We start from the raw sequence: 23,359 nt of genomic DNA, 5'->3' as shown, positions 1-23,359 counted from the left end.
TGTCACCCCTGGCAGGTGGCTCCAGGTCACTCGTGTCCCCCAGGGCGGTGGCTGTGTCCCTCTGGCTGTTTGCATCCCATCCCACACTTTCTCCCAGTCGGTGTCCCCAGCCCTCCAAACCCCTGGGCTGGTTTAGGGAACCACCAGGGACAATCACCCCAATCTCCCCCAGCCCCTGGGGCGTGATGGGGACATCGCTGAGCTCAGAGTCACAGAACATCCCAAACTGGGACGGCCCCGCTGATCCAGCTGGTCCCTGGGGACCAGAGGGGAGCAGGGATGGCCTCAGAGCCCCCAGCCCTGGGCAGGGGCTGGGGCTGGGACCCCCAGCAGCTCTCCCTCGTTAGCCTGAGTGTGACATGCCGGCTAATTACCCTCTGTGCCATCAGCAGGGATGTGTCACTCTGTCCCTGCGTTTGATCCCCGTCTCCTTACAAGGCAGATAATGAGGGACAGCCTCGTGCAGTGCTGCTCTTGGTGTGAGCATGAAAAATTCATATTTGGCTGCTTTGAGGAGCATCAGGAAGCCTGTGAGGGTGTCCTGCATGCACGGGGCTGAGCAGGGATCACACCCAGGCCTCGGTCATGTTAGGGGCTCATAAAACTTGAATTACTGAACAGACACTGGGAAGGGGAGATTCCTTTCAGCACGAATCACTCTGGTGGTGCAAGACCTTTTCTAAACATTTTTTTTTTCCTGGGCGACATGCTTTTAAACAAAGGCTCACAGGTTCAGGGAGCACCTAACTCCAGCTGTGCCCAGCTGTGCGAGCCCCATGTCAGCGCCACAAGCAAACAAATCGCTGCAAGTGTCAACACACACCTGGTTGTTGGGGGTTTCTGGTTTCATGGCACCATGGGCTGATGACTTCCACGCTCAGCTGTGTGTGTGTGATGTACCCGGCTCTGACCCCAGAACCACCCCACTGCTGCTGGGTGGGCGTGGAGCTGATGGAACAGAGCAGGGCTGAGCAGTGTTCCTTGGAAAGAAACCTGGCTGTGAGACCCCCTGGGCTCAGCTGGGAAGCTCCTGGGGACAGAGCTCACCCTTTGCATGCAGCTGAACAGAAGGGTGGAGGAGAGGGTGGTTTTATTCAGAACCCATTCCGAATAAATTGGCAGAATCCACTTTTATTGGAATCCATTCTGAATAAAACTGTGGTTTTATTCTGGTTTTATTCGGAAATAATACTTATTCGGAAAAAAATTATTTTATTCGGAATCCATTCCCAGGGATTTGATGATTTTTGAGTCGTGGAGCCTCGGCACAGGGGGAGTTTCAGTTCTTGCTCGAAGCCAGCATGTCCTGAAGACAAGAAAAGTGCCCCAGGAACAGGAGAACCAGCAGCCCGTGAAGGTGCAGCTGTGTTTGAACACAACCCCAGTTTGAGCTGGAAGGGGGCTGGAGATGGTTCAAGATCTTCTCACCCGCAGCAAAACCTCAGCAGCGGAGGTCAGGAAACCTTTTGGAGATGTAAACATCTCCCAAACCATCTCCCAGCCATAAAAACCCCCAAACCATCTCCCAAACCACCTCCCAGGCCATGAAAACCACCAAACCATCTCCCAGGCCATGAAAACCACCAAACCATCTCCCAAACCATCTCCCAAACCATCTCCCAGGCCATGAAAACCACCAAACCATCTCCCAGTCCACCTCCCAGGCCATATAAACCCCCAAACCACCTCCCAAACCATCTCCCAGGCCATATAAACCCTCCAACCATCTCCCAAACCATCTCCCAGGCCATGAAAACCCCCAAACCAGCTCCCAGGCCATGAAAACCCCCAAACCATCTCCCAGGCTATGAAAACCTCCAAACCATCTCCCAAACCACCTCCCAGGCCATGAAAACCCTCAAACCACCTCCCAAACCATCTCCCAGGCCATGAAAACCCTCAAACCAGCTCCCAGACCACCTCCTAGGCCATATAAACCCCCAAACCACCTCCCAAACCATCTCCCAGGCTATGAAAACCACCAAACCACCTCCCAAACCATCTCCCAGGCCATAAGAACCCCCAAGCCTCCTCCCAGGCCATGAAAACCCCCAAACCATCTCCCAGTCCATAAAAAACCCCAAACCACTCTGGGTCCCAGCGCTTTGAGGAGCTCAGCGGCTCGGAGGAAGGCAGGGGGAGCAGGTGGAAGGTGCTGGGGTGGTGCCCCCCCAGCCAGGCAGGTTCGTCCTGTGCCAGCTGGGTCAGCTCAGGATGAGCAGAGTGAGGCCCCAGACGTGCTGCCAGCTCCCCCAGTCGCCGTGCAGGACAGAGGAGAGCAACTGGAAAAGAACAGGGAGAACCGTTGCCACTTCAAAACTGGGCTGGGAATTGATGCCAGGCCTCCAACAGACTGATGCTCCTTTCTTCTCCCCTTAATTAATTCCTTTGCCTGCAGTGCATTTCCATCTTTTATTTGTGTGGCAATCAAAGGCTGCGAGCAGCGAGGCTCACATGAGGAACAGACCCATGCAACCTTTTTTTAATCTTCCTCTATCAGCTCCTCGCCCTCTCCTCGTGCTGCCACGCTGCAGCTGAAGCACAGATGCCAGGAGAGGGCTTTGCTGGAGGAGGAAAGGGCACGCAGAGCCCCAGGCTTTGCTCCCAGCAGCTCTCCTTGGCTGCAGAGAGGAGGAGGAATGTCGGAATCTGAGGTGTTGATGACTCCAAAATTGTAGAAAGTCTCTGTCTGTCATCCCCCTGCCAAAGCAGAAGCCATAATTGGTCTGTGCTGGTTTCCAGGTTGTTTATTCTGTTTATCTCTCACATGTTCTGCTGCCCTGCCCAGCTCTGTCCTGCAGGGCAGCGTGTGGGGCTCTGCCCTCAGTGGGATGTGACAAACATTCAATACCAGAAACTCCCTGGGCTGGATTGACAAGAACGTGCCAATATCTGTCACCTACGTTGGACAGTGTGTCCCCAGCCTGAGCCAACAGAAAAATGCCAACACCACAGTGAGACATGGAGGGCATGAAGAAGGAGAAAAAGGACAAGGCACACCCAATTTCCTCCAGCTTGTCCCCTTGGGACCCCTCATCTAGAAACCTAACATTTTACTTTTGCACCCGTGCCACACTTAATTATTACTCATATCAAACACTCAGAGGTGGTAATTGATCCTGTAAGATTGAAAACTCTTTTCCATGGACAGAGATCACAGCCAGTGTCTCTGGGGGCTCTGTAGAGCCTGTCTGTGATCTCTGTCTATGGGTTCCAGGGCAGCCAGAGTGAAGCTCTGGATCCCCACAGAGGAATAGGGCTGAGTTCTGCTCAGGGACACAAATGGGCAATTACGGGGTCACCTGAGAAGTGCCTGGTGATTTACAGCCTCGTTAAAAGGTGATGCTAAAAGCTGGGAAGATTTGTAGCATCTGCAGGAAAACCCGGGCCTGACCCTCACACCCCAGACTGGAGAGATTAAATATCCGAGGGGGCCTGGGATGGCTTGGAGGGAGAGCCCCCAACATCTGGCAGTGCTGGGCTGAAGCTGAAGGCCCTGGCAGGGTGTGAGGAATTGGAATTCCCTCTTTGCCCTGCAGTTCTTGGGCTGAAGGCCCTGGCAGGGTGTAAGGAATTGGAATTCCCTCTTTGCCCTGCAGTTCTTGGGCTGAAGGCCCTGGCATGGTGTAAGGAATTGGAATTCCCTCTTTGCCCTGCAGTTCTTGGGCTGAAGGTCCTGGCAGGGTGTAAGGAATTGGAATTCCCTCCTTGCCCTGCAGTTCTTGGGCTGAAGGCCCTGGCAGGGTGTAAGGAATTGGAATTCCCTCTTTGCCCTGCAGTTCTTGGGCTGAAGGTCCTGGCAGGGTGTGAGGAATTGGAATTCCCTCCTTGCCCTGCAGTTCTTGGGCTGAAGGTCCTGGCAGGGTATAAGGAATTGGAATTCCCTCTTTGCCCTGCAGTTCTTGGGCTGAAGGTCCTGGCAGGGTGTAAGGAATTGGAATTCCCTCCTTGCCCTGCTGAGGCTCCTCCTGCAGTGGCCTCTGGGACAGAAAGGTGCAGCCCAAGTGGAGGTGAAGGTGGAGATGGGCTTTTGTGGGAAGGGAAATCATCTCCAGTGGGAGAGAGCCAGGGCTGGGATGTCCGTGCCTGGGGGAAGCTCAGCCTGATCCCAAAGAGCAGCTCTGAAGGAGCTTCGTGGCTCGTGGGTCAGTTCCCGTGGCCAGCGTGGGGGTGACAGCTTGGGACAGACTCTGGGACCCTCCTCTGGCCTTGGAAGGTGGCAGAGGTGCAGGTGGTGGAGCCTTTGCTGCTGGAGCAGTGCAACGTTCCCATTCCTGCTGCTCCATCCTGCTCTTTGCAGTTCTGGCCTCTCCTTTGCGTGTCCTGCTTGTTAGAGGGAAGAAATCCCAAATCCTGGCTGGGAGAAGAGGTGGGGCTGTGGGCTGGTGGGAGAAGGGCTTTGAGATCCCACACCTTGTCTGGGACAGCCTGGATGTCTTATCCCACGTTCTGTGCTGTGGGTTATCCCATGTTTTGTCCTATGTTTTGTCCCTTGCTTTATTCCCTGTCTTATCCCATGTCTTATCCCATGTTTCATCCCATGTTTCATCCCATGCTATCCCATGTTTCATCCCATGTTTTATCCTATCCTATCCCATGCTTTAACCCCTGTGTTATCCCATGTTTTATCCCATGTTGTTCCCTGTGTTATGCCATGTTTTATGCCATCTCTCTCATGTTTTATCCCATGTGTTATCTCATGTTTCATCCCATGCTATCCCCTGTGTTATCCCATGTTTTATCCCCTGTGTTATCCCATGTTTTATCCCATGCCATCTCAGGTGTTATCCCATGTTTTATCCCATGTTATCCTGTTTTATCCCATGCCATCTCACGTGTTATCCCATGTTTTATCCCACATGTTATCCCACGTGCCAGTGCCCAGCAGAGCCTGGGTGGTGTCAGCTTGGGGAGCAGTGTGGGATCCAAGGGAAAACCTCTTTTTGGGGGCTCTGCTCGGGCAGGAGCTCTCCCCTCCCAGCCCCTCCTGGCAGGATCCACCAGGATCCTCCGGGCTCCGGGTTCCAACTTGGAATTCCACCTCACCCTGCCGTGCTGTGGGCAAACAGGGATTTTCAGGGACAAATCCATGGGTGGGAGCAGCTCTGAGGGCCAGGTTGGCTCGAAAAATCAAACCCCTACAAAGGGGTATATATCAATTAAATTCCTATAAAGATTTGTAGGGATGGTATGTTTATCACAGCGCTGGTTCCCTTTCAAAGGAGACTTGTACCCCTGAGAACTCCCGATCCTTTTTTATTACTCCTTACTAATTTGCATATGCATAGAATTTCACAATAGGTTTATGCATATTCATTCTGCTGATTTCACGTTGCACCTACAGCTAGTTACACTTGTACTCAGTTTTTGTCAGAAAGTACAGAAAGAACTCATGGGTCACTCCGTGCTGTTTCAAGGTCCGAGGAGTCTTTTTTATCTCTTTTCAGCTCGGAAATTCGCGTTCTTTCTCCTCAGCTGGGGCAGTTTTACAAAGCTACCAAGTTAACAGCATATTTTACTTATGCTAGCAAGCTCAGAGGGGCACATTTCACCTAAATGCAAATAGATTTCCACCCTGTTAGGCTTTCACTCTGGCTCACCGGGAAGGAGCAGGGTTTGCAGGGAGCAGGGCTGGGGATGGAAGCAGCACGGCTCTGGTGGGGTCAGTGGAGAAATGCAGGGACAGAGCAGGGAATTATTGTCAGTCAGGTGAAGCCGGTGGGAAGAAATGATGTCTGACTCCAGAAGGCTGAATGATTTCTTTATTATAACTATACTGTAATACATTAATTTACTATTTAAAAGAGATACTAAAACTACAAACCTACTTTTCTAACTCCCATATCCAACTCCCAACTCCTGACCCTCTCTGAGAGCCCAGCCCCAGGTGGGTTGGGTTGGATTGGATTGGATTGGATTGGATTGGATTGGGTTGGATTGGATTGGATTGGATTGGATTGGGTTGGATTGGATTGGGTTGGATTGGATTGGGTTGGATTGGATTGGGTTGGATTGGATTGGGTTGGATTGGATTGGATTGGATTGGATTGGATTGGGTTGGGTTGGATTGGATTGGATTGGGTTGGGTTGGATTGGATTGGATTGGATTGGATTGGATTGGATTGGATTGGGTTGGGTTGGGTTGGGTTGGTTGGATGGGATGGGATGGGATGGGATGGGATTGGATTGGATTGGATTGGATTGGATTGGATTGGATTGGATTGGCCACCAGGATCAAACAATCCTCACCAGAACCCAACCAAGCATCACCCCAGGGAAACAATTCTCCAAACACATTCCACATGGGAAAAACAAGGAGCAGAAATAGAAATTGTTTTCTTTTTCTTCTCTCTGCTCCTCTATGAAAAATCCTGAGAGAGAGGAGAAAGTGCCTGGCTCAGGGAATCATTCCCAAAGTCTTTGCTCTCCACAGCAGGACGAGGGCACTTGCAAACTCTTCCTCTCCATCTGCCTCCCGTGGTGGCTTTGGGCAGGGCTCTGGACACTCTTTGTGACCTCCGGGGATTTGGGGAATTGCAAGGTTTGTAAGGATGGTTCTCCCAAATCCCCTCTGTCCCAGGGAAGGGGGGATTTGGGAGCGGCCCCACCCCACTGTGTGCTACAGGGTCTGACAGGAGCTCAGATGGGTCCTGGTCATGGAATCAGGGAATTCCAGGCTGGATGGGTTGGAAGGGACCTTAAAGCTCATCCAGTTCCAACCCCAACACCTCCCACTGTCCCCAACCCTGGCCTTGGACATCGCAGGGATCCAGGGGCAGCCACAGCTTCCCTGGCAGATCCATCCCAGCCCCTCCCCACCCTCCCAGCCAGGAATTCCTGCCCAGGATCCCACCCAAATCTCCCCTTTTCCAGTCTGAAGCCATTCCCTGGGTCCTGTCCCTCCATCCCTTGTCCCAAATCCCTCTCCAGCTCTCCTGGAGCCCCTTCAGGCCCTGCAAGGGCTCTGAGCTCTCCCTGGAGCTTCTCCTCTCCAGGCTGAAAAAGAAGATATGTGCTTCAGAGGAAATTTTAAAATTGCATTTTTTAGGTGACCTTTATGTAAAAAAGCCTGACCAAAAGTTCCTGTGAGGGCAAAGGCATGGTAGAAGCAGAAACTGCAGTTCCATCAAGCTGGAATTCCTAAATAATCCATAAATAACCCAGGCTGCAGGTTTGAAAGTTGCTTTCTTTCCTTGCTTGAGGAAAGGGAGAAAAAAATTAAACCTGTGTCTAAAGCCTGTTGCAAGGAAATGAATTGCAAATAAGAAAAACAAATTTGAGTTAATTCCTCTTTTCCGAGCACGGCTCCATTCAGTGTTCTGGGAGCCAGGGGATTTAGGGATCTGGAGATAGCGTCAGTGTTTTTGGGTAACGAGTACAAACTGTAGCAGCTTTTAAGGCTTCGGAAGCTGTTTTTGATTAGGATCTTTTCTTTTGACAACTTTTTTTTTTCTTTTCAGGAAAAAAAAAAAAAGGAGGGAGGAGGAGGAAAGGGCTTTTTGTAACACACTTGGGTTAGAGATGAGGGAAAATCTGTTTGAAATATGCAGGGACCTGAAAGCAAATCTTGAGTGAATAATAAGTTTAACTGACCTTAAAATATCCCATTGCCATGAGGGATTTGAGAGTAATACTTCAAATGGATTTTTGATGAGGCTCTGCAGGCTGTGGGGAATTGAATATTTTTACCCAATAAGTTTTCTGATCTAAAATTTTCACAATAACTGGGGGGGGAAAAAAAAACCTATTTGGGAATGCCTAAAGAAGGGTTGGGGTCGTGTTGTTTTACTCTAAAGCTGCTGCTGTGCAGGGAAAAACCAATTTGCTGCAAGGTCACTTTCCAGAACTACTTCAATTCCCCAATATTTAAATTTAATCGTGGAGCAGGATTCCTGCTGGCTGCCTGGCTGGCACCCTTGGCATTCCATGGGGGGATTGTGGGGGGATTATCCCGGTGCCCACTGGCACAGGGTGAGTGCCGAGGCTCAGGCTGGGCCAGGGGAGGTTGAGGTGGGATTTTAGGAAAAATTCCATGCTGGAAATGCTGGCCAGGGCAGGGCTGGGGTGCCCACCCCTGCAGGGAGGTGAAGCCCTCTGGATGTGGCACTGGGCACGCGGGGCAGTGGCCTTGGCAGTGCTGGGGAAGGGCTGGAGTGATCTGGGGCTTTTCCCACCTCAGCACCTCGCTGATTCCAGTGAATGCCCTGCACCAGCCCCTCCGATCCCGAGGCTTTCCTGGAGCATTTTTGGGGGGAAATTTGGAGCCACTTGACACCCCAGTGCAGCTCCCAACTTCCCTCCCTCCCCTGGGATGGGGCAGCAGAGCCGGGAGGGTCAGGGTGCAGCATTCAGGAACACACAGAATCCCAGAGTAAGATTCTCTGCAGGTGCTTTTATTGAGAGCTCTGGGAATCAGGGTACAGACTCAAACCTGACTCCGACATGACTTTTGAGCTGAACTTATTTTAAATTCTATCATTATATAACTTACATATTCATTGTTAAACTTATATTGTTCAACTGCATACATTGACTTTATTCAACCACAAGTTCCTCATGATCTTTCTTAAGCCCCTGACCACAGTTTCTCATGATTATCCTTACGATTAAACAGTAATTCTATTTAATTACTAAACAATCATCACATCTACAATTATATCATTTACCATGCACTACCCACCCAGGTGCAGTTCTAGCAAGGTACAAGGCCTACATGTACCCAGGGTATTTTTCAGGGCCTAATAAGCTTAATTTTCCTTCTAACCCTAAATCCCCATGATTTTTAATACCTTTTTACTATCGAGGGGACAGTCCCTGCAGTGCCACATCCCCATCCTCGGGGATGAGCAGGGGACACTGCCAGGAGATGTCCCACACCCTTGGGGCTGCCACCAGTGCAGGGAGGATTTGCCCAGTCCTGGGGTGGTTTCCTCATTGAGAACATGGATTTCCTGATCCTGGGGTGTTTTCCTCACTGAGAATATGGATTTACCCAATCCCAGAGAGTTTTCTTCACTGAGAACATGGATTTACCCAATTCCAGGGTGTTTTCCTCACTGGGAACATGGATTTCCTAATCCTGGTGTGTTTTTCTCACTGGGAACATGGATTTCCTGATCCTGAGGTGTTTTCCTCAATGAAAACATGTATTTGGCTGATCCTGGGGTGTTTTCCTCACTGAGAATATGGATTTCCTAATCCTAGGGTGTTTTCCTTATTGGGAACATGGATTTACCCAATCCCAGAGTGTTTTCCTCATTGGGAACATGGATTTACCCAATCCCAGGGTGTTCTCCTCACTGGGAACATGGATTTCCTGATCCTGGGGTGTTTTCCTCACTGGGAACATGGATTTGCCCAATCCTGGGGTGTTCTCCTGACTGAGAATGTAGATTTACCCAATTCCAGGGATGTTCTCCTCACTGGGAAGAGCTCACACCTGAGGCTGGCATGTGCTGGGACACTTCCTCATTGTGCTCCCTATGGAAAAGGGACAAACCAGCAGAATCCCTGGGGACCGGCACTTCCCTGGGGTGTGGGGCAGGATTTGGGATGGATTCTCCTGCTTGGGAACAGGCTCTGCCTGGGGTGGGGTCAGGGACACCCCAAAGGGCTTTTTGGGAAGGGTCCAACTCCTCCAGAGCAGATGTAGGTGCAGAGGGTGCATTTGTGCTCCTCCACAGTGATTCCTGCACAGACCCCTGGCACTGAGTAGGAACTGGGGAGCCTGAACTGGTGGCACTGGTGGCACTGGTGTGGACTGGTGTGGGTGGGGCTGCTGGCTCTGGGGCTGTCTGGAGCTGCCTCCTCCTGAGCCGTGACAGTGCTCGGGGTCCTGGCCACCACTCAGCTGCAGCTTTCCATGGAAATGTGCAAAAAATTCCTATTTTTGATCCTTGTCCTCCTTTGAATCCAGCTGGAGTGGGCCGGTGGGATCTGACAGGGCAGACAGACAGAGCATGTGATTGCTCCAGCCACACTTCCTTAGGAAAACAGGCTAAAAATAAGCAAAATCCAGTTCTTTCCCACAAAATAGCTCCAGTTGCCACAAGCTGAAGCTTTTCCAGTGGAAAGAAGTGTTTTGTTAGAGAATTCCCAGTTAGAGAATTCCTCCTGCTGGAGGGAGCACTGACAGGACGGATGGAGCTCCCATCTCCATCACCTGGGGCTCACCCAGAGCTCTGGGAGCTGCAGAAAATTCAGGATATCCTGGAATTCCAGAGTGCTTTGGCTTGGAGGGACCTTAAAGCCCATCCAGAGCTTTAAGGGCAAGGACACCTCCCACCATCCCAGGTTCTCCAAGCCCTGTCCAACATCTGCTGGGACATTCCTGAGCCTTCCCAACATCTCCACGGCCCCTTTTGCCATGGCTGGAGGAACAGCTTTCCTTTTTTTTTTTTTTTTTGTGCAGCAAAGTTCATAATCCAGCCCAGCTCTCTCCTCAGTGGGGATTTCCTTCACCTGGGGACCAGCTGAGCAGGGGGAGGGGGCTCCCAGCAGCATCCCCACATTCCCAAGCCTCCCAGGTGGTCCAGGCTGGGCTGGATTTGGGGGTTTCTCCCTTAGCTGTGCAGGCAGCAGCTGTGGGGTCGGTGTGAGGGGCTGCAGGGGGGCCCTGCACACGCTGGCAGGGGCTGAGCAGGTTCAGGAGACCAGAAGCGTTTGCTCCATGCTGGGGATCCTCTCCCAATTCCCTTTTGCTGGATGGGATGGCACAGAGAAGTTTGGGCATGGTGGCTCCTGGCCCTGCCATGCTGTGGGTGAAGCTCCTCGCCAGGAAATGAGGCTTTTTCTGATAGTATATATAAAAAAAAAAAGCTAAATTTGTTTCCCGTCTTGCCTCAGGCTGGATTACAAATTTGACACAGATGGGGCATCTTTGTTGTTCCTGTGGAAAACTGGATGAGTTTTCTTTTCCATCCCAACGAGAGCAGCGTGACAGACCCGAGACAAACACCACAAAAACCAGTTCTGGGCTCTGGAGCAGGAGGGGACAGATGAGCTCCTCCAGCCTGGAGCCATCCTCAGCTGGGACACGTGTGGGACGTGGCTGTGGACAGGCAGAACCTGCTCGGGGGGGACACAGCAGCTGAGGGTGAGGCTGGTGGCCAGGACAGGGCGTTTGGGGTGACACTTCCCCTGGGAGCCCCCAAAGTGAGGAGGAGGCTCTGAGCTGGGGGTGCAGGGGTTTGGCTGAGGGAGGTGGGGAGGGGGACGAGGCTGTGGTTTGTTCTCACCTGGGAGATTTTGGGGATGTGAAACCTCTCTCCTTTGAGATGCACTTGTGGCTCCTTGCTCTGCTCAGCCTGGAAAGTGGCATGAGGTGAGGGCTGGGCACTCCTGCCTGTGTCCCTGTGTCCCTGCAGGTGACTTTGGATGTACTGTATTTACCATAACGTGCCAATATCATTTCTGTTGGACACTGTGTCTGTACCTTAAACCAAGAGAAAAGTGTCACCAGCACAGCAGGACATGGAGGGCAAGGAGAAGGTCAGGACACACCCAAATCCCTCCATCTTGTCCCCTTGAACCCTGTTCTAAAATCCCCAAAAATTCTACTTTTTCACCCTGTGTTAATTCAACTACCACACTACTCAAACCCTTGTGGTTTGTAATTCCTCACACAGAGTTGGCAGTTTTTTCCACGGGCTAAAATTGATGCCACAGGTGTTTTTGACTCGGTGCCAGGGTCTGGAGGCAGCCGGAGGGATGAGCTGGGATCCCACACCTGCCTGGACCCCGCAGCCCCCCAGGGTGGCTGTGCCCTGTGAGAACCCCGGCCTTGCTCTGGGGTCCCATGTGGTGGTGAAATTCCTCCTCCAACCCGTGCTTCCAAAGAAAAACTCCGCAGGCTTTAGCTGTTCGGTCTCAAGGCAGTTTATTGCTAGTTATCTAACAGATTATGTTCTTGGACTGCGGCTGTTTGATCAGCGGCCTGGGTAGAGGCACACACACACCCTGACATCCTCTCTATCTGCTGTCTTCTTCGTCTCTCCCTCCGCCCAGGGCTGCTGCTATCTTTTATAAGATATATTACGTATAACATGTTTACAATTATTCCCCAATACCTACTACCTACGTTGCCAAGTGTTTTTCTACTCTAAACCAATCTGTGAGTGCCAACATCACCAAGAACATGGAGGTAAGGAAAAAGAAGGAGGAAGAACAGGATCAGCCCACTTTCCTCCATCTTAGAACTTCTGACCCCCATGTACAAAGTAAAAACCCCCCTGTACATGTGTTAAACCCCCCCTGTACAATACTAAAAAAATTTCCCCTCTACTTTGTAACTACTTATACTATACTATCTAACCTTTTGTGATTGCTTGTTCCACCTCCAAAGTTGGTAATTCATTCCATGGCTCAAACTCAAAATCACAGCTGTTTTTCAGTTGTCTGCCAGGGTCTAGAATGCTTCTGACCAAGGCCTGGAACCTCTAAAAATGTCTGAGAGACATTTTGAGTTCCCACAGTGCCCCAGCTCGCTTTGGGGGCTGGGCTGGGCAGTGAGGGGGAACCCCTGCATGGGGGATTGAGGCGCAGAGTCGCTGCTGATCTCGGTGCTCCCAAATTCCTCTGTGGGTCTGGCCAGGAGAGCTGGAAAGTTTCTGGAGCTGGTGCTGATGGATGCCCAGGCTGCAGGACGTGGGCTGAGGTGGAAATGAGGCCGCTCTGGAAGCGCTGCAGGGCAGCTGCTGCTCGCTTGGGAGCTGAAGTTTCACCCAGGGTTTCAAGCAGCGCCCGGTGCTTGCCCAGCAGGGCAGAGCCAGACTGGGAAGCGTTTCTGCAGAGGCTTCCATGAGAGGTGGGCACGGATCAGCCCCTGGAGATGGAGCTGGTGCTGCTCTGAGGGCAGGGGCTCACCCCACACATCCCTGATTTCCGAGCATCACATCCAACCACGACTAACTCCATCCCAGCACCTGAGCCTCGGCGATGCCAGCAGGACCTGGTGGCCCTGGCACGTGGCATGGGAGCCCAGAAAGCACCAAGTGCTCCTTTGTGTCCTTTGGCAAGAGGAGAACCTGGATAAATGACGTGAAACCGTTGGGATGGGTCATGGTAGGAATCGTGGGGCTGGGGGGATCTTTTTATTCCCTGAATGTTTTGGGGAGTCCTTCTCCTTGTCCTGGCTGTGCGGGAGGGAGGGGACAGCCAGGGGACAGCCAGGGGACAGCCAGCCCTGCCCGTGGTGGCCTTGGAGCCATCTGGAGAGCCCGGCCGCCCCTTCCCGTGGCTCGGCCGCCCCATACTGAGATCAAATAACCACAAACAGCCTGAAATGATTCGTGGCTCTGGGGACTTTCTGCTGGCCCTCAGCAGCTGCTGGCCAGACCAGGGCAGCTGCCAATCGGCCGCCAGCAGGAGGGGCCGCCGCTGGCAGACTGTGTGGGTAATTCCTCCTCCTCCTCCTCTTCTTTCTCTTCCTCCTCCTCCTTCTCTTCCTTCCCCCTCCTTCCTTCTCTTCCTTGTCTTCCTCCTCCTCCTCTTCCTCCTCCTCTTCCTCCTCTTCCTTCCCTTCCTTCTCTTCCATCTCTTCCTTCCTTCCTTCCTTCCTTCCTTCCTTCCTTCCTTCCTTCCTTCCTTCCTTCCTTCCTTCCTTCCTTCCTCCTCTTCCTCCTCTTCCTGCCTCCCACCAGGCTCCCTCTGCTCCCGCACCTGCAGGCCCGGGAGCGGCAGGAATTCCGGGGGTGCCCCTCGCTGCACCCCGGGACTGGGACAAGGATGTGGGTGCTGCCACCTGCAATGGGCCCTGGTTAATTAGGCTGGGTTAATTAGCTGGGAGCTGTGGCTCGGGGAGCAGCGGCCACGGGCTGGGAGTGACTGCGGGGTGGGACGGATGTGCTCAGGGGGGTGGTGACAGGACAAGGACAAACGGCTCCAAAGGGACAGGATGGGATGGAGGGTGGATGATGGATGGATGGATGGATGGATGGATGGATGGATGGATGGATGGATGGATGATGGATGGATGGATGACGGATGGATGGATGGATGGATGGATGGATGGATGATGGATGGATGGATGGATGGATGGATGGATGGATGGATGGATGGATGGATGGGGTTTTGGGAATAAATCTCCCCTGGCAGTGCGGGCAGGCCCTGGCACAGGCGCCCAGAGAAGCTGTGGCTGCCCCAGGATCCCTGGAAATGTCCAGGCCAGGCTGGAGGAACCTGGGACAGTGGAACAGGTCCCTCCCTTCCTTTTCCTTCTGCTGAGCCAAGCACCAGGAAGTGGAAGAATTCCTATTTCTGCTGTCTGTGGAACCCCAGTGATTTTTGTCACCTTTTGATGCCTTCCCTGTGCTCTCCTCCATCCAGGAGGGAAACCAGGCAGGACCAGCCTGTTGCTGTGAGGGCAAAATTTAGTGAGAACTAATGAGAGTGATTTTAAATTTGTAATTGAAACCAAGATCTTTACATAGAGTGGTCTTGGGGATTCTTTTCTGGTTTTATTTTTTTTAAAGAAACCTTGGCATGGTCAGTGTTAGTGGTCCCCCTTCCCTCCCCAGCAGCTCCGAGAGCAATTTTTCCTTATTTATTGGCACTCCCAAGGAGCCCAGTCAGCAGGGGGATAAAACCTGTCACCAGTGTCTGTGCTGCAGGCTCAGAGGAGGGTTAATTTGTGTTTGCCCCTGCTCAGACAGCAGCTCAGGTCAGAAAGCACCGGATCCACGGGAGGGGAGAGGCTCTTGAAAGGCTGCCCGTGCTGAAAGGTGCAATAATCCGCCGGATTACTCTTCGGGGGAGCTGCAGGGAAATTTACTGCCTTGCAAAGGGATTATCCCAGCGCCGCTGCCAGCGGGTTTCTAACCTTTTTTTTTTTTTTTTTTTCTGAAGAGGAAGGAAGTTTTTCATAGAATTCCTGCTGCCGGAGCCCGCGGGGGCTGCTCCCCGCAGCTCTCGGAAGGGAGGAATCCAGCCCGACCCTGCCGGGTTTGGGTTTTATTCCCATCTCCCCGCCCAGGTGGGACAGGGAAGCTGGAGCCGGGGCTGGAATTCGGGTGGAGTTGGCAGCGCCTTCACTGCACGGAACTGAGCTGCTGGAGGGGTCCAGTTTGCTCCAGAGGGATAAAACAGGAGGAGGAATAACCAGGAGGAGGGATAAAGAGAAGAAAGGGTAACCAGGAGGAGGAATAACCAGGAGAAAAAATAACCAGGAGAAGGGATAACCAGGGGAAGGGATAACCAAAAGGAGGAATAACCAGGAGAAGGGATAACCAGGAGAGGAGGGATGACCAGGCAGGAGAAGGGACAACCAGGATGAGGGATAAAGACGAAAAGAGATGACCACGAAGAGGAATAACCAGAAGGAAAAGGGATAACCAGGAGGAGGAATAACCAGAAGGAAAAGGGATAACCAGGAGGAGGAATAACCAGGAGGAGGGATAAAGAGAAGAAGGGGTAACCAGGAGGAGGGATAACCAGGAGGCCAGGAGGAGGGATGATGAGGAAAAGGGATAACCAGGAGAAGGGATGACCAGGAGGAGAAGGGATAAATCCTCCCCAGTGCAGCTCCAGCTGCAGGAACAACCTTTGCTTTCCTTTGAGGACTCCATCCCCGAGCATCCCCTCCTGCAAACAGGGAGCAAACCCCAGTGTCCATCCAAACCCCAGTGTCCATCCCCCATCCCGAGCAAACCCCAGTGTCCATCCAAACCCCAGTGTCCATCCCCCATCCCGAGCAGAGATGGAGCAGCTCCCCAGGCTGGAGCTCCGGAGCTCCCGAGTCCTCCAGCAGAGCCCCCCGAGGCCGGGGCTCGGCGGGGGCGTTGGGGGGGTTTGGTTTTGTTGGATTTCCTTCCCCTGGAAGGCAGGAGCGGGGGCTGGGGCAGGCAAACCCTTTTAATTGTGTGCAATGAAGGCTGACAGTGCCGAGGCGCAGCCTTTCAAAGGGGTACTGAACCTTTAATTCCTGAATAAATCATCTCCAGGCTGTTGCTCCTTCATCTGCAAGCTGTCTGAGCGGGCCACGGGGCTGGCCAGGGTCATTTGGAGCTCGGAGCCCTGGGCTGAGCGGGGTCATGGGCAGGACACCTGCCACAGCCTGTCCCCTCCGGGACAGGAGAGTCCTGATGGTGCCACGCCGTGGAGAGCTGCCAGTGCAGCCCTGGGCACAGCCCCAGCCCGGGCTCACACCAGGCTGGGCACGTGCCAGCCCCCAGCCCCCCTGTTCCGAGGGGTTTTTAGGGATTCAGTGCCCCATCATGGCTGGGCACCTTCCAGCTCCACTGTTCCAAAGGTTTTTTGGGGATTCAGTGCCCCATCATGGCTCAGCACCTTTCAGCCCCCATTTCCTGAGGGGTTTTTTTGGGGATTCAATGCCCCATCATGCCTGGGCACCTTCCAGCCCCCCTGTTCTGAGGGTTTTTTGGGGATTCAGTGCCCCACCACGCTGGGCACCTTCCAGTCCCCATTTCCTGAGGGGTTTTCTGGGGATTCAATGCCCCATCATGGCTGAGCACCTTCCAGCCCCCTGTTTGGAGGGTTTTTTAGGGTTTCAGTGCTTCTGGCCTTCCACACAAGCATAAAATGTGATGGAAATTTGGGTTTTGGGAAGTGAAGTGAGTGTGAGGACTGCGGGGTTGGGGGGACACGGCCTTTTCCACACCTTCCTGCCGGGAATCCGGGGATCCCAGGGGCTCTGGGAGATTTTTTGGGTGGGAAAAGCAGCCACAAAGCGTTGGGCAGCCCCGGTTCTTGTGGGGGTTAATTAATAACTGGGTGCAAATGTTGGCTCTTCATCCTCCCGAGCCCAGCCCAGGGACCCCGTGGGGTGGCATGGGAGAGCTCTGGGGTCCTGCGTGTGGGTCAGAGACCCCCCAGCCATGCTCCTCTGGGGGCGAGGGGGGAATTCGGAGTTTCTGGGGGGCAGGAGGAGCCCCTGGGGATGCTCCAGCTGGGAGCACGACCCGCCAAAGCCCCTCGCTGTTTCACGTATCAAACGGTAATTAGGAGCAAAGGGCAGAGGGGTGCAAAGGAGCATTAATAAATTATCTGCCCGCCTGTTAATTGACGGGTCTCAGTCAGCCCGTGGTGGAGCCCAGGGCTTGGCTCCCCTTCCAGGCGCATCCCAGCCTTGTTACTGCCCTCATTAGCATATTCAGGTCTCCCTGCTTAAAGCCAATTAGCTCCCGGCCAGGCCTGATTGGGAAGCCGCGGCCTCATTTGCACAGTTTTGAATCGGTGAAAGAATCAAAAATAATGGAGGCGGCTCGGGGATGGGGAGCGCTGGGGGGGCTCTGCCGGGACCTGCTGGGGATGGCGAGGGTAATTAGGATAAAAAGGAACGCGGGCTAATTTGGTCCCGAGCGGCTTGGGGAGCTCATCCCTCCCAGTTCCTCCCAGTTCAGCCCTTTCCCAGTCCATCCCCTTCCCAGATCACCCTTCCCAGCTCATCCCTCTCAGTTCATCCCTTCCTAACTCATCCCTCCCAGTTCTTCCCTCTCCCAGCTCATCCCTTTCCCAGCTCATCCCCTTCCCAGTCCATCCCCTTCCCAGTTCTTTCCTCCTGGCTCATCCCTCTCCCAGCCCCATCCCTTTTCCCAGCCCTGGGTTTGTCCCCAGGGTGCCCTGGGTTTGTCCCCAATCCTGGCTTTGTCCCCAGCCCTGGGTTTGTCCCCAGCGTGCCCAGCCCCATCCCAGTGCCTGGAAAGTCTCTTTGCCCTGCAGCCAGCTTCACCGTGTCCCCCTCGGGCAGGACCCCTGCCTTTCACTCCTTTTGGTTGGCCTTTTCTCTCAGGGCTTATTTTATAAAAAATATGGATGGAGAGGGGATTTCACCACCCCCCTTTTTTCTCATTTTGGTGATACCACAGAACCTGCGAGCCTTGATCCGGTGTCACCCACCCCCTAACCCCACAGCACCCATCATCCCCACGTGGGGCTGATCTGGGGTTTTGGGCTGGACCTGGATCCCTCTGGAATTCTCTGCCTGGAATTTCCAGGGATGAGCTGTAGGCAGAGCCTGTCCTCCTGCTTGGAGCTGGGACAGAGTTCATTTTCCTCCTGGAGCTGCCCTGGGTGATAACTCAGGGATGCTTTGGGCTGGAGACTTATCTCCTGAGAGCGCATCCCCTGGTCTCTCAGCTCGGTGCTGGGAGGAGTTCTGCTCCAAAAATCATCAGGAATCGTGAAGCAATTAACTCTGTAGAGTTGTGTTGGCCCAGTTTTTGAGGTCTGCTTTGATTCCCCGCCTGCTGTGGCTGTTAATCACTATTTAATGCAGCTTTCTGCATTTTTATCATCATTTTATCTGCTGTAATTTATTGTGTGTTACCTTAACCGAGGAAGCATTTTCATGTGTTGGATGTCTGCATGTAGGAAACCCCTGCTCTGATGCCTCTCAAGTCCCAGCTGTTTTATTAATTAAAAACAAACATTTATCAGCTAAACAGGAGGCAAAAGGGTTTTATCCCTCCTCCTGGGCACACAGTGTCCTCTGGAAATCCCAAATCCTTCCAAGGCTCCCCCAGTGCCGTGTCCCGTACCTGCAGGCGCTGCTTGGCATTCCCACGGTGCTCTCTTGGGGTCAGTAACAATTAACTGAACATTTAATTAATTTCCTAATGTTTGGGCTAAAATGGAGCGTAACAAAGCCGCCCCTGCTCTTTGCCGGTTGAAGGCAGAGCTGGAGGGAGCTGGGTGTTATCAATAATTAACCGCGCTAATTTAGGGGAAGTGTTAGGGCGTTAATGAAAATGTGAAGTGTTTAATTACCGTGCGGGGAGCTGGGAGTGCTTGCGCTGCTGAGGAAGAGGAGGTGTTGCACAATTAATTGCTGCTCCCAAGGGGACCCCGGGATGTCCCCGGGATGTCCCCAGGACGGGGCAGCTCAGGGAATGAAGATCCCTACACCCATCCCAGCCACAGGAGCCGCTGGGAGGCCCCTCCCAACCCGGCCTTTCATTAAAACTTCTGTTAATTACGTGGTGATTAAGCTGTGGAAGCCCTGGGGGGCTCAGCCTGGCCCCGAAGCCCCTCTGCAGGAGGAAGGGAGGGATAAGAGGGGTTTTCCAGGACCTGCCTGTGGTTTAGCCTGGGCTCTCCATGTCCTCCATCCCCCGTGTTTGCTGTGGGTAATAATTAATAATAATTGGGTAATGAACAATTTCTTGCCCGCTGAGGAGCGGGACTGGCTCAGCTTTGCTGCGAGGCTTGGGGTGGGTGAGGATGAGGATGGAGCCGTTGGGAAATCCAGGGAAACACGGCCGGGATGTGTCGGGAGAGGCTGGGCAAGCAGCCCGGAATGTTCTGTGGCATTTCGGGAGCGGAATTCAAGTTCGGGATGCTCGGCTGGCCGGGAAGCCCCGGCGGGAGGCTGGGAGGAGCTGTGCTGTGCTCCTGGGGAATCCCCATCCCCTGGGTTTCCTTAGCCCTGGAGCAGCCCGGGGAGGGGCAGGGATGGATCCGATCCCTGCTCGGGAAGGCGATTCCCAGAAGGAGCTCGGACAGCCTCTGGTAAATGCAGTAATTTGGGGAAAAAGTGCCGGAAAGGATGGGAAAAGCATTCATGGATGCTTGAAGGGCATCCCACTGTGCCAAAAACCACCCTGGGTCAGGGTGGCTCCAGGTGGTGGAAAAGTCTCTCCTCCAGCCCGAGCTTCCAAGGAAAGGCTCAGCAGTCTCTGTTGTCTGGTCTCAAGGCAGTTTATTGTGAGTTATCTAAAAGATTTTCTCCTTGAGCTGCTGTGGTTTGCTCACAGCTCAGGCAGAGGCACACACACACCCTGACATCCTCTCTGACTCCTTCTCTCCTTCTTCTTCTTCTTCTTCTTCTTCTTCTTCTTCTTCTTCTTCTTCTTCTTCTCCTCCTTCTCTCCCCGCCCAGGGCTGCTGCTGTCTTTTATATGGTACATTACGTGTTACATGTTTACAGTTTTTCCCAATGCCTATTACCTATATTAAATGGTGATTTTCTATCTTTCATATGGTACATTACGTGTTACATGTTTACAGTTTTTCCCAATGCCTATTACCTATATTAAATGGTGATTTTCTATCTTTTATATGGTACATTACGTGTTACATGTTTACAGTTTTTCCCCAATGCCTATTACCTATATTAAATGGTCTTTTCTACTCTAATCCAATCTATGAGTGCCAACATCACCAAGAACATGGAGGTGAGGAAGAAGAAAGAGGGAGGACAGGGCAGGCCCAAATCCCAAATCCATCTTAAAACCTCTGACCCCCATGTACAAAACCAAAACCCCCCTGTACAGTACTCAAAAATTCTTCCCTCTACTTTGTGACTACTTCTACTCTAATATCTAAACTTTTGTGACTTCTTGTTCTTCCTGCAAGGTTGATAAATCATTCCATGGCTCAAACCCAAAATCACAGCTGTGTCCAGCTGTGCCAGGGTCTAAAATGCTTCTGACCTGGGCCTGGAACCTCCAAAAATGTCTGAGGGACATTTTGAGTTCCCACATCACTGGTACCTGTGCTGCCAGGTGAGGGCACCAGGGGCAGGAATTGGCTCTAAAAACGCTGGCACTGTGCAAAAATGAAAATAAAAGTGGGGGGTGAAAGCCACAAATGGCTTCTGCCTCTTGGCTGGGGGAGGGAGCAAATGCTTTCAATGAAGTGTTCTTCCCTGAGTCCGGGGAAAAATCCTGGAAACCTCGGGCTGTTCCCGTGGCAGAAGGAGCAGCTGCTGCCGGGCAGAGCCGTGGCTGCCCCGGCACAGCCCTGGCACTGTCCCTGTCCCTGTGCCCATGGGGACCCGGCTCCCTGGCAGGCACAGCCCGAGCAGCGGGCTGCAATTCCGGGATGCAATTCTGGATGCCATTCTGGGATGCAAGTTTGGGATGCAATTCTGGATGCAATTCCGGGATGCAATTCTGGATGCCATTCTGGGATGCAAGTCCAGGACGCAATTCCGGGATGCAATTCTGGATGCCATTCTGGGATGCAATTCTGGATGCCATTCTGGGATGCAAGTCCAGGACGCAATTCCGGGATGTCATTCCCGGAGAACCTGCGGCTGCCCCTGGCACTGTCCCAGACCACCGCAGGGTTTGGAGCATTTTGGGACCGTGGAAGGTGTCCCCGCCCTGGCAGGGGTGGCACTGGGTGACCGCTGCGCCCCTTCCCAAGCGCTCCGGGTGTTTGATGGATTCTCCCCGGGGTGGAGCGCAGCGGGGCCGGTGCCCGTGCTGCCGGCAGGGAGGACCCGCTCTGTCACCCGGGGTGACGCGGCTGGGTAATTTCTGCGGTAATTAATGCCTCATTAAAGTGCACGAGGGAACAATCAGAGCGGCGGATTTTAGCCAGCACAATGGCTGGGCCCTCAGGGTTTTCCTGCCTTTCTTCGGAAAAGGAAACAGTCTTTTTCTGGCGTTAACTGCTCCCTGTCTGGAGGCAGAGGGGGAAGGAGCCTTGGTGGGCATCTCCATTCCCAGCTGGTGCTTGGGCATCACCTCCACTGGTGCTGGGATTTTCCTCTGCGATCCCCCCGGGGCCAGCTGAAACCTCCAGGTCGTGAAACCTGACTGGAGGCAGGGATGAACACCAGCCCCCTCCCAAAATGTTTGAGTTGGGATTGGGGGCAGGAGAAGGGCAGGAGGGATTTCCAGGGCTGGGAAGGAATTCCAAGGGGGAGCAGCAGCCTGCAGGTGTCCCGTGGGTGCTGCTGGTGGGGCAGGGTGACGGGGAGCTCCTTCCTGTGGGACCCCAGCCTTGCTCTGGAGTCTCGTGTGGTGGTGAAATTCCTCCTCCAACCCGTGCTTCCAAAGAAAAACTGCGCAGGCTCTTGCTGTTCGGTCTCAAGGCAGTTTATTGTGAGTTATCGAAAAGATTTTCTTCTCGGGCAGAAAGGTCAGAAGGAGGAAGACTTCATTGACTTCCTCATTTTGGGACCCCTCCCCATGAAAGGGACACCGACCCATTTCAAGGAACAAACCGGCTGAATGGCTTTTGGAGTGATTAGCATACAAAGTGAGGAACGGGATGTACCAAAATTATGAATATGTACTTGTATTTTGTGTATTCAATACTTGTATGGATAAAAAGGCTCTGTAATCACCTGGAAGCTGTGGGGTGGATTTGGGAATGATCCCACATGAAATAAACACACAATTTCTAACTTTAAACTGTTAAAGAGTTTTTGTCCGTCACAGTTGGATATTGGTACTAGATCAATATCCATATTTTTTTAATAAATCACCTGTCTCCTCAGGAGCCTGATGCCACGGACCCTGGAGGGACAGCTCACCATGGAGAAGACCCCCAGCTACTTTGTCACCAAGGAGGCCCCGCGGCGCATCCACAACATGTCCCGGGACACCAAGCTGATCGTGGTGGTGCGGGACCCCGTCACCCGCGCCATCTCGGACTACACGCAGACCCTCTCCAAAAACCCCTCCATCCCCAGCTTCCAGGCCCTGGCCTTCAAAAACCTCAGCACGGGGCTGATCGACACGAGCTGGAGCGCGGTGAGGATCGGCATCTACGCCAAGCACCTGGACAACTGGCTGCAGTACTTCCCGCTCTCCAAATTCCTCTTCGTCAGCGGGGAGAGGCTGGTCAGCGACCCCGCCGGGGAGATGGGCCGTGTGCAGGACTTCCTGGGCCTCCAGAGGCTGGTGACAGACAGACATTTCTATTTTAACCAGACCAAGGGCTTTCCCTGCCTGAAGAAGCCGGAGGTGGGGAGCAAACCCCGCTGCCTGGGGAAGTCCAAGGGGCGGCCGCACCCCAGGATCGACGGGCAGGTGGTGCAGCGCCTGCGGGAGTTCTACAGACCCTTCAACATGAAGTTTTACCAGATGACAGGGCAGGATTTTGGGTGGGACTGAGCCCAGCCCCAGGGCACGCTGCCGGGCTGGCACCTGGGCTGCCAGGACTGCGGCCCAGGGATGGCCGTGGTCATCGTGGTCAAGGGATCCTTATGGCCAGTGTGGTCCAGGCATGCCCGTGGTCCCTGTGGTCAAGGGATACCCATGGTCATCATGGTCAAGGGATCCTCATGGTCATAATTGTCCAGGGATGCCCATGGTCATCATGGCCCAGGGATGGCCGTGGTCATCGTGGTCAAGGGATGGCCATGGTCCCTGTAGTCAAGGGATACCCATGGTCATCATGGTCAAGGGATCCTCATGGTCATCATTGTCCAGAGATGCCCGTGGTCATTGTGGTCAAGGGATCCTCATGGCCAGTATGGTCCAGGGATGCCTGTGGTCATCATGGCTAGGGATCCTTGTGGTCAGTGTGGTCCAGGGATGCCTGTGGTCATCATGGCTAGGGATCCTTGTGGTCAGTGTGGTCCAGGGATGCCTGTGGTCATCATGGTCCAGGAATGCCCATGGTCATTGTGGTCCAGGGATGCCCATGGTCATCATGGCCCAGGGAT

General features: G+C 53.3%; 1 protein-coding gene across 1 annotated transcript in view; it reads left to right on the top strand.

The window, feature by feature from the left end:
- Positions 1-22,933, top strand: part of HS3ST6 (heparan sulfate-glucosamine 3-sulfotransferase 6) — a 34,783-nt gene extending 11,850 nt beyond the window's left edge. The window contains exon 2 of the mRNA XM_031506104.2: positions 22,187-22,933. Within this exon, the coding sequence (XP_031361964.1) occupies positions 22,187-22,805 (619 nt within the window). The 3' untranslated portion in view covers positions 22,806-22,933. The remainder of the gene's footprint in view (positions 1-22,186) is intronic.
- The last annotated feature ends 426 nt before the right edge of the window (positions 22,934-23,359 follow it).

Source organism: Lonchura striata, chromosome 16 (genome assembly GCF_046129695.1).
Source record: "Lonchura striata isolate bLonStr1 chromosome 16, bLonStr1.mat, whole genome shotgun sequence".
NCBI lineage: Eukaryota > Metazoa > Chordata > Aves > Passeriformes > Estrildidae > Lonchura > Lonchura striata.
The sequence above is the reverse complement of the archived record's forward strand: the minus strand, read 5'-3'. Positions and strand labels throughout refer to the sequence as shown.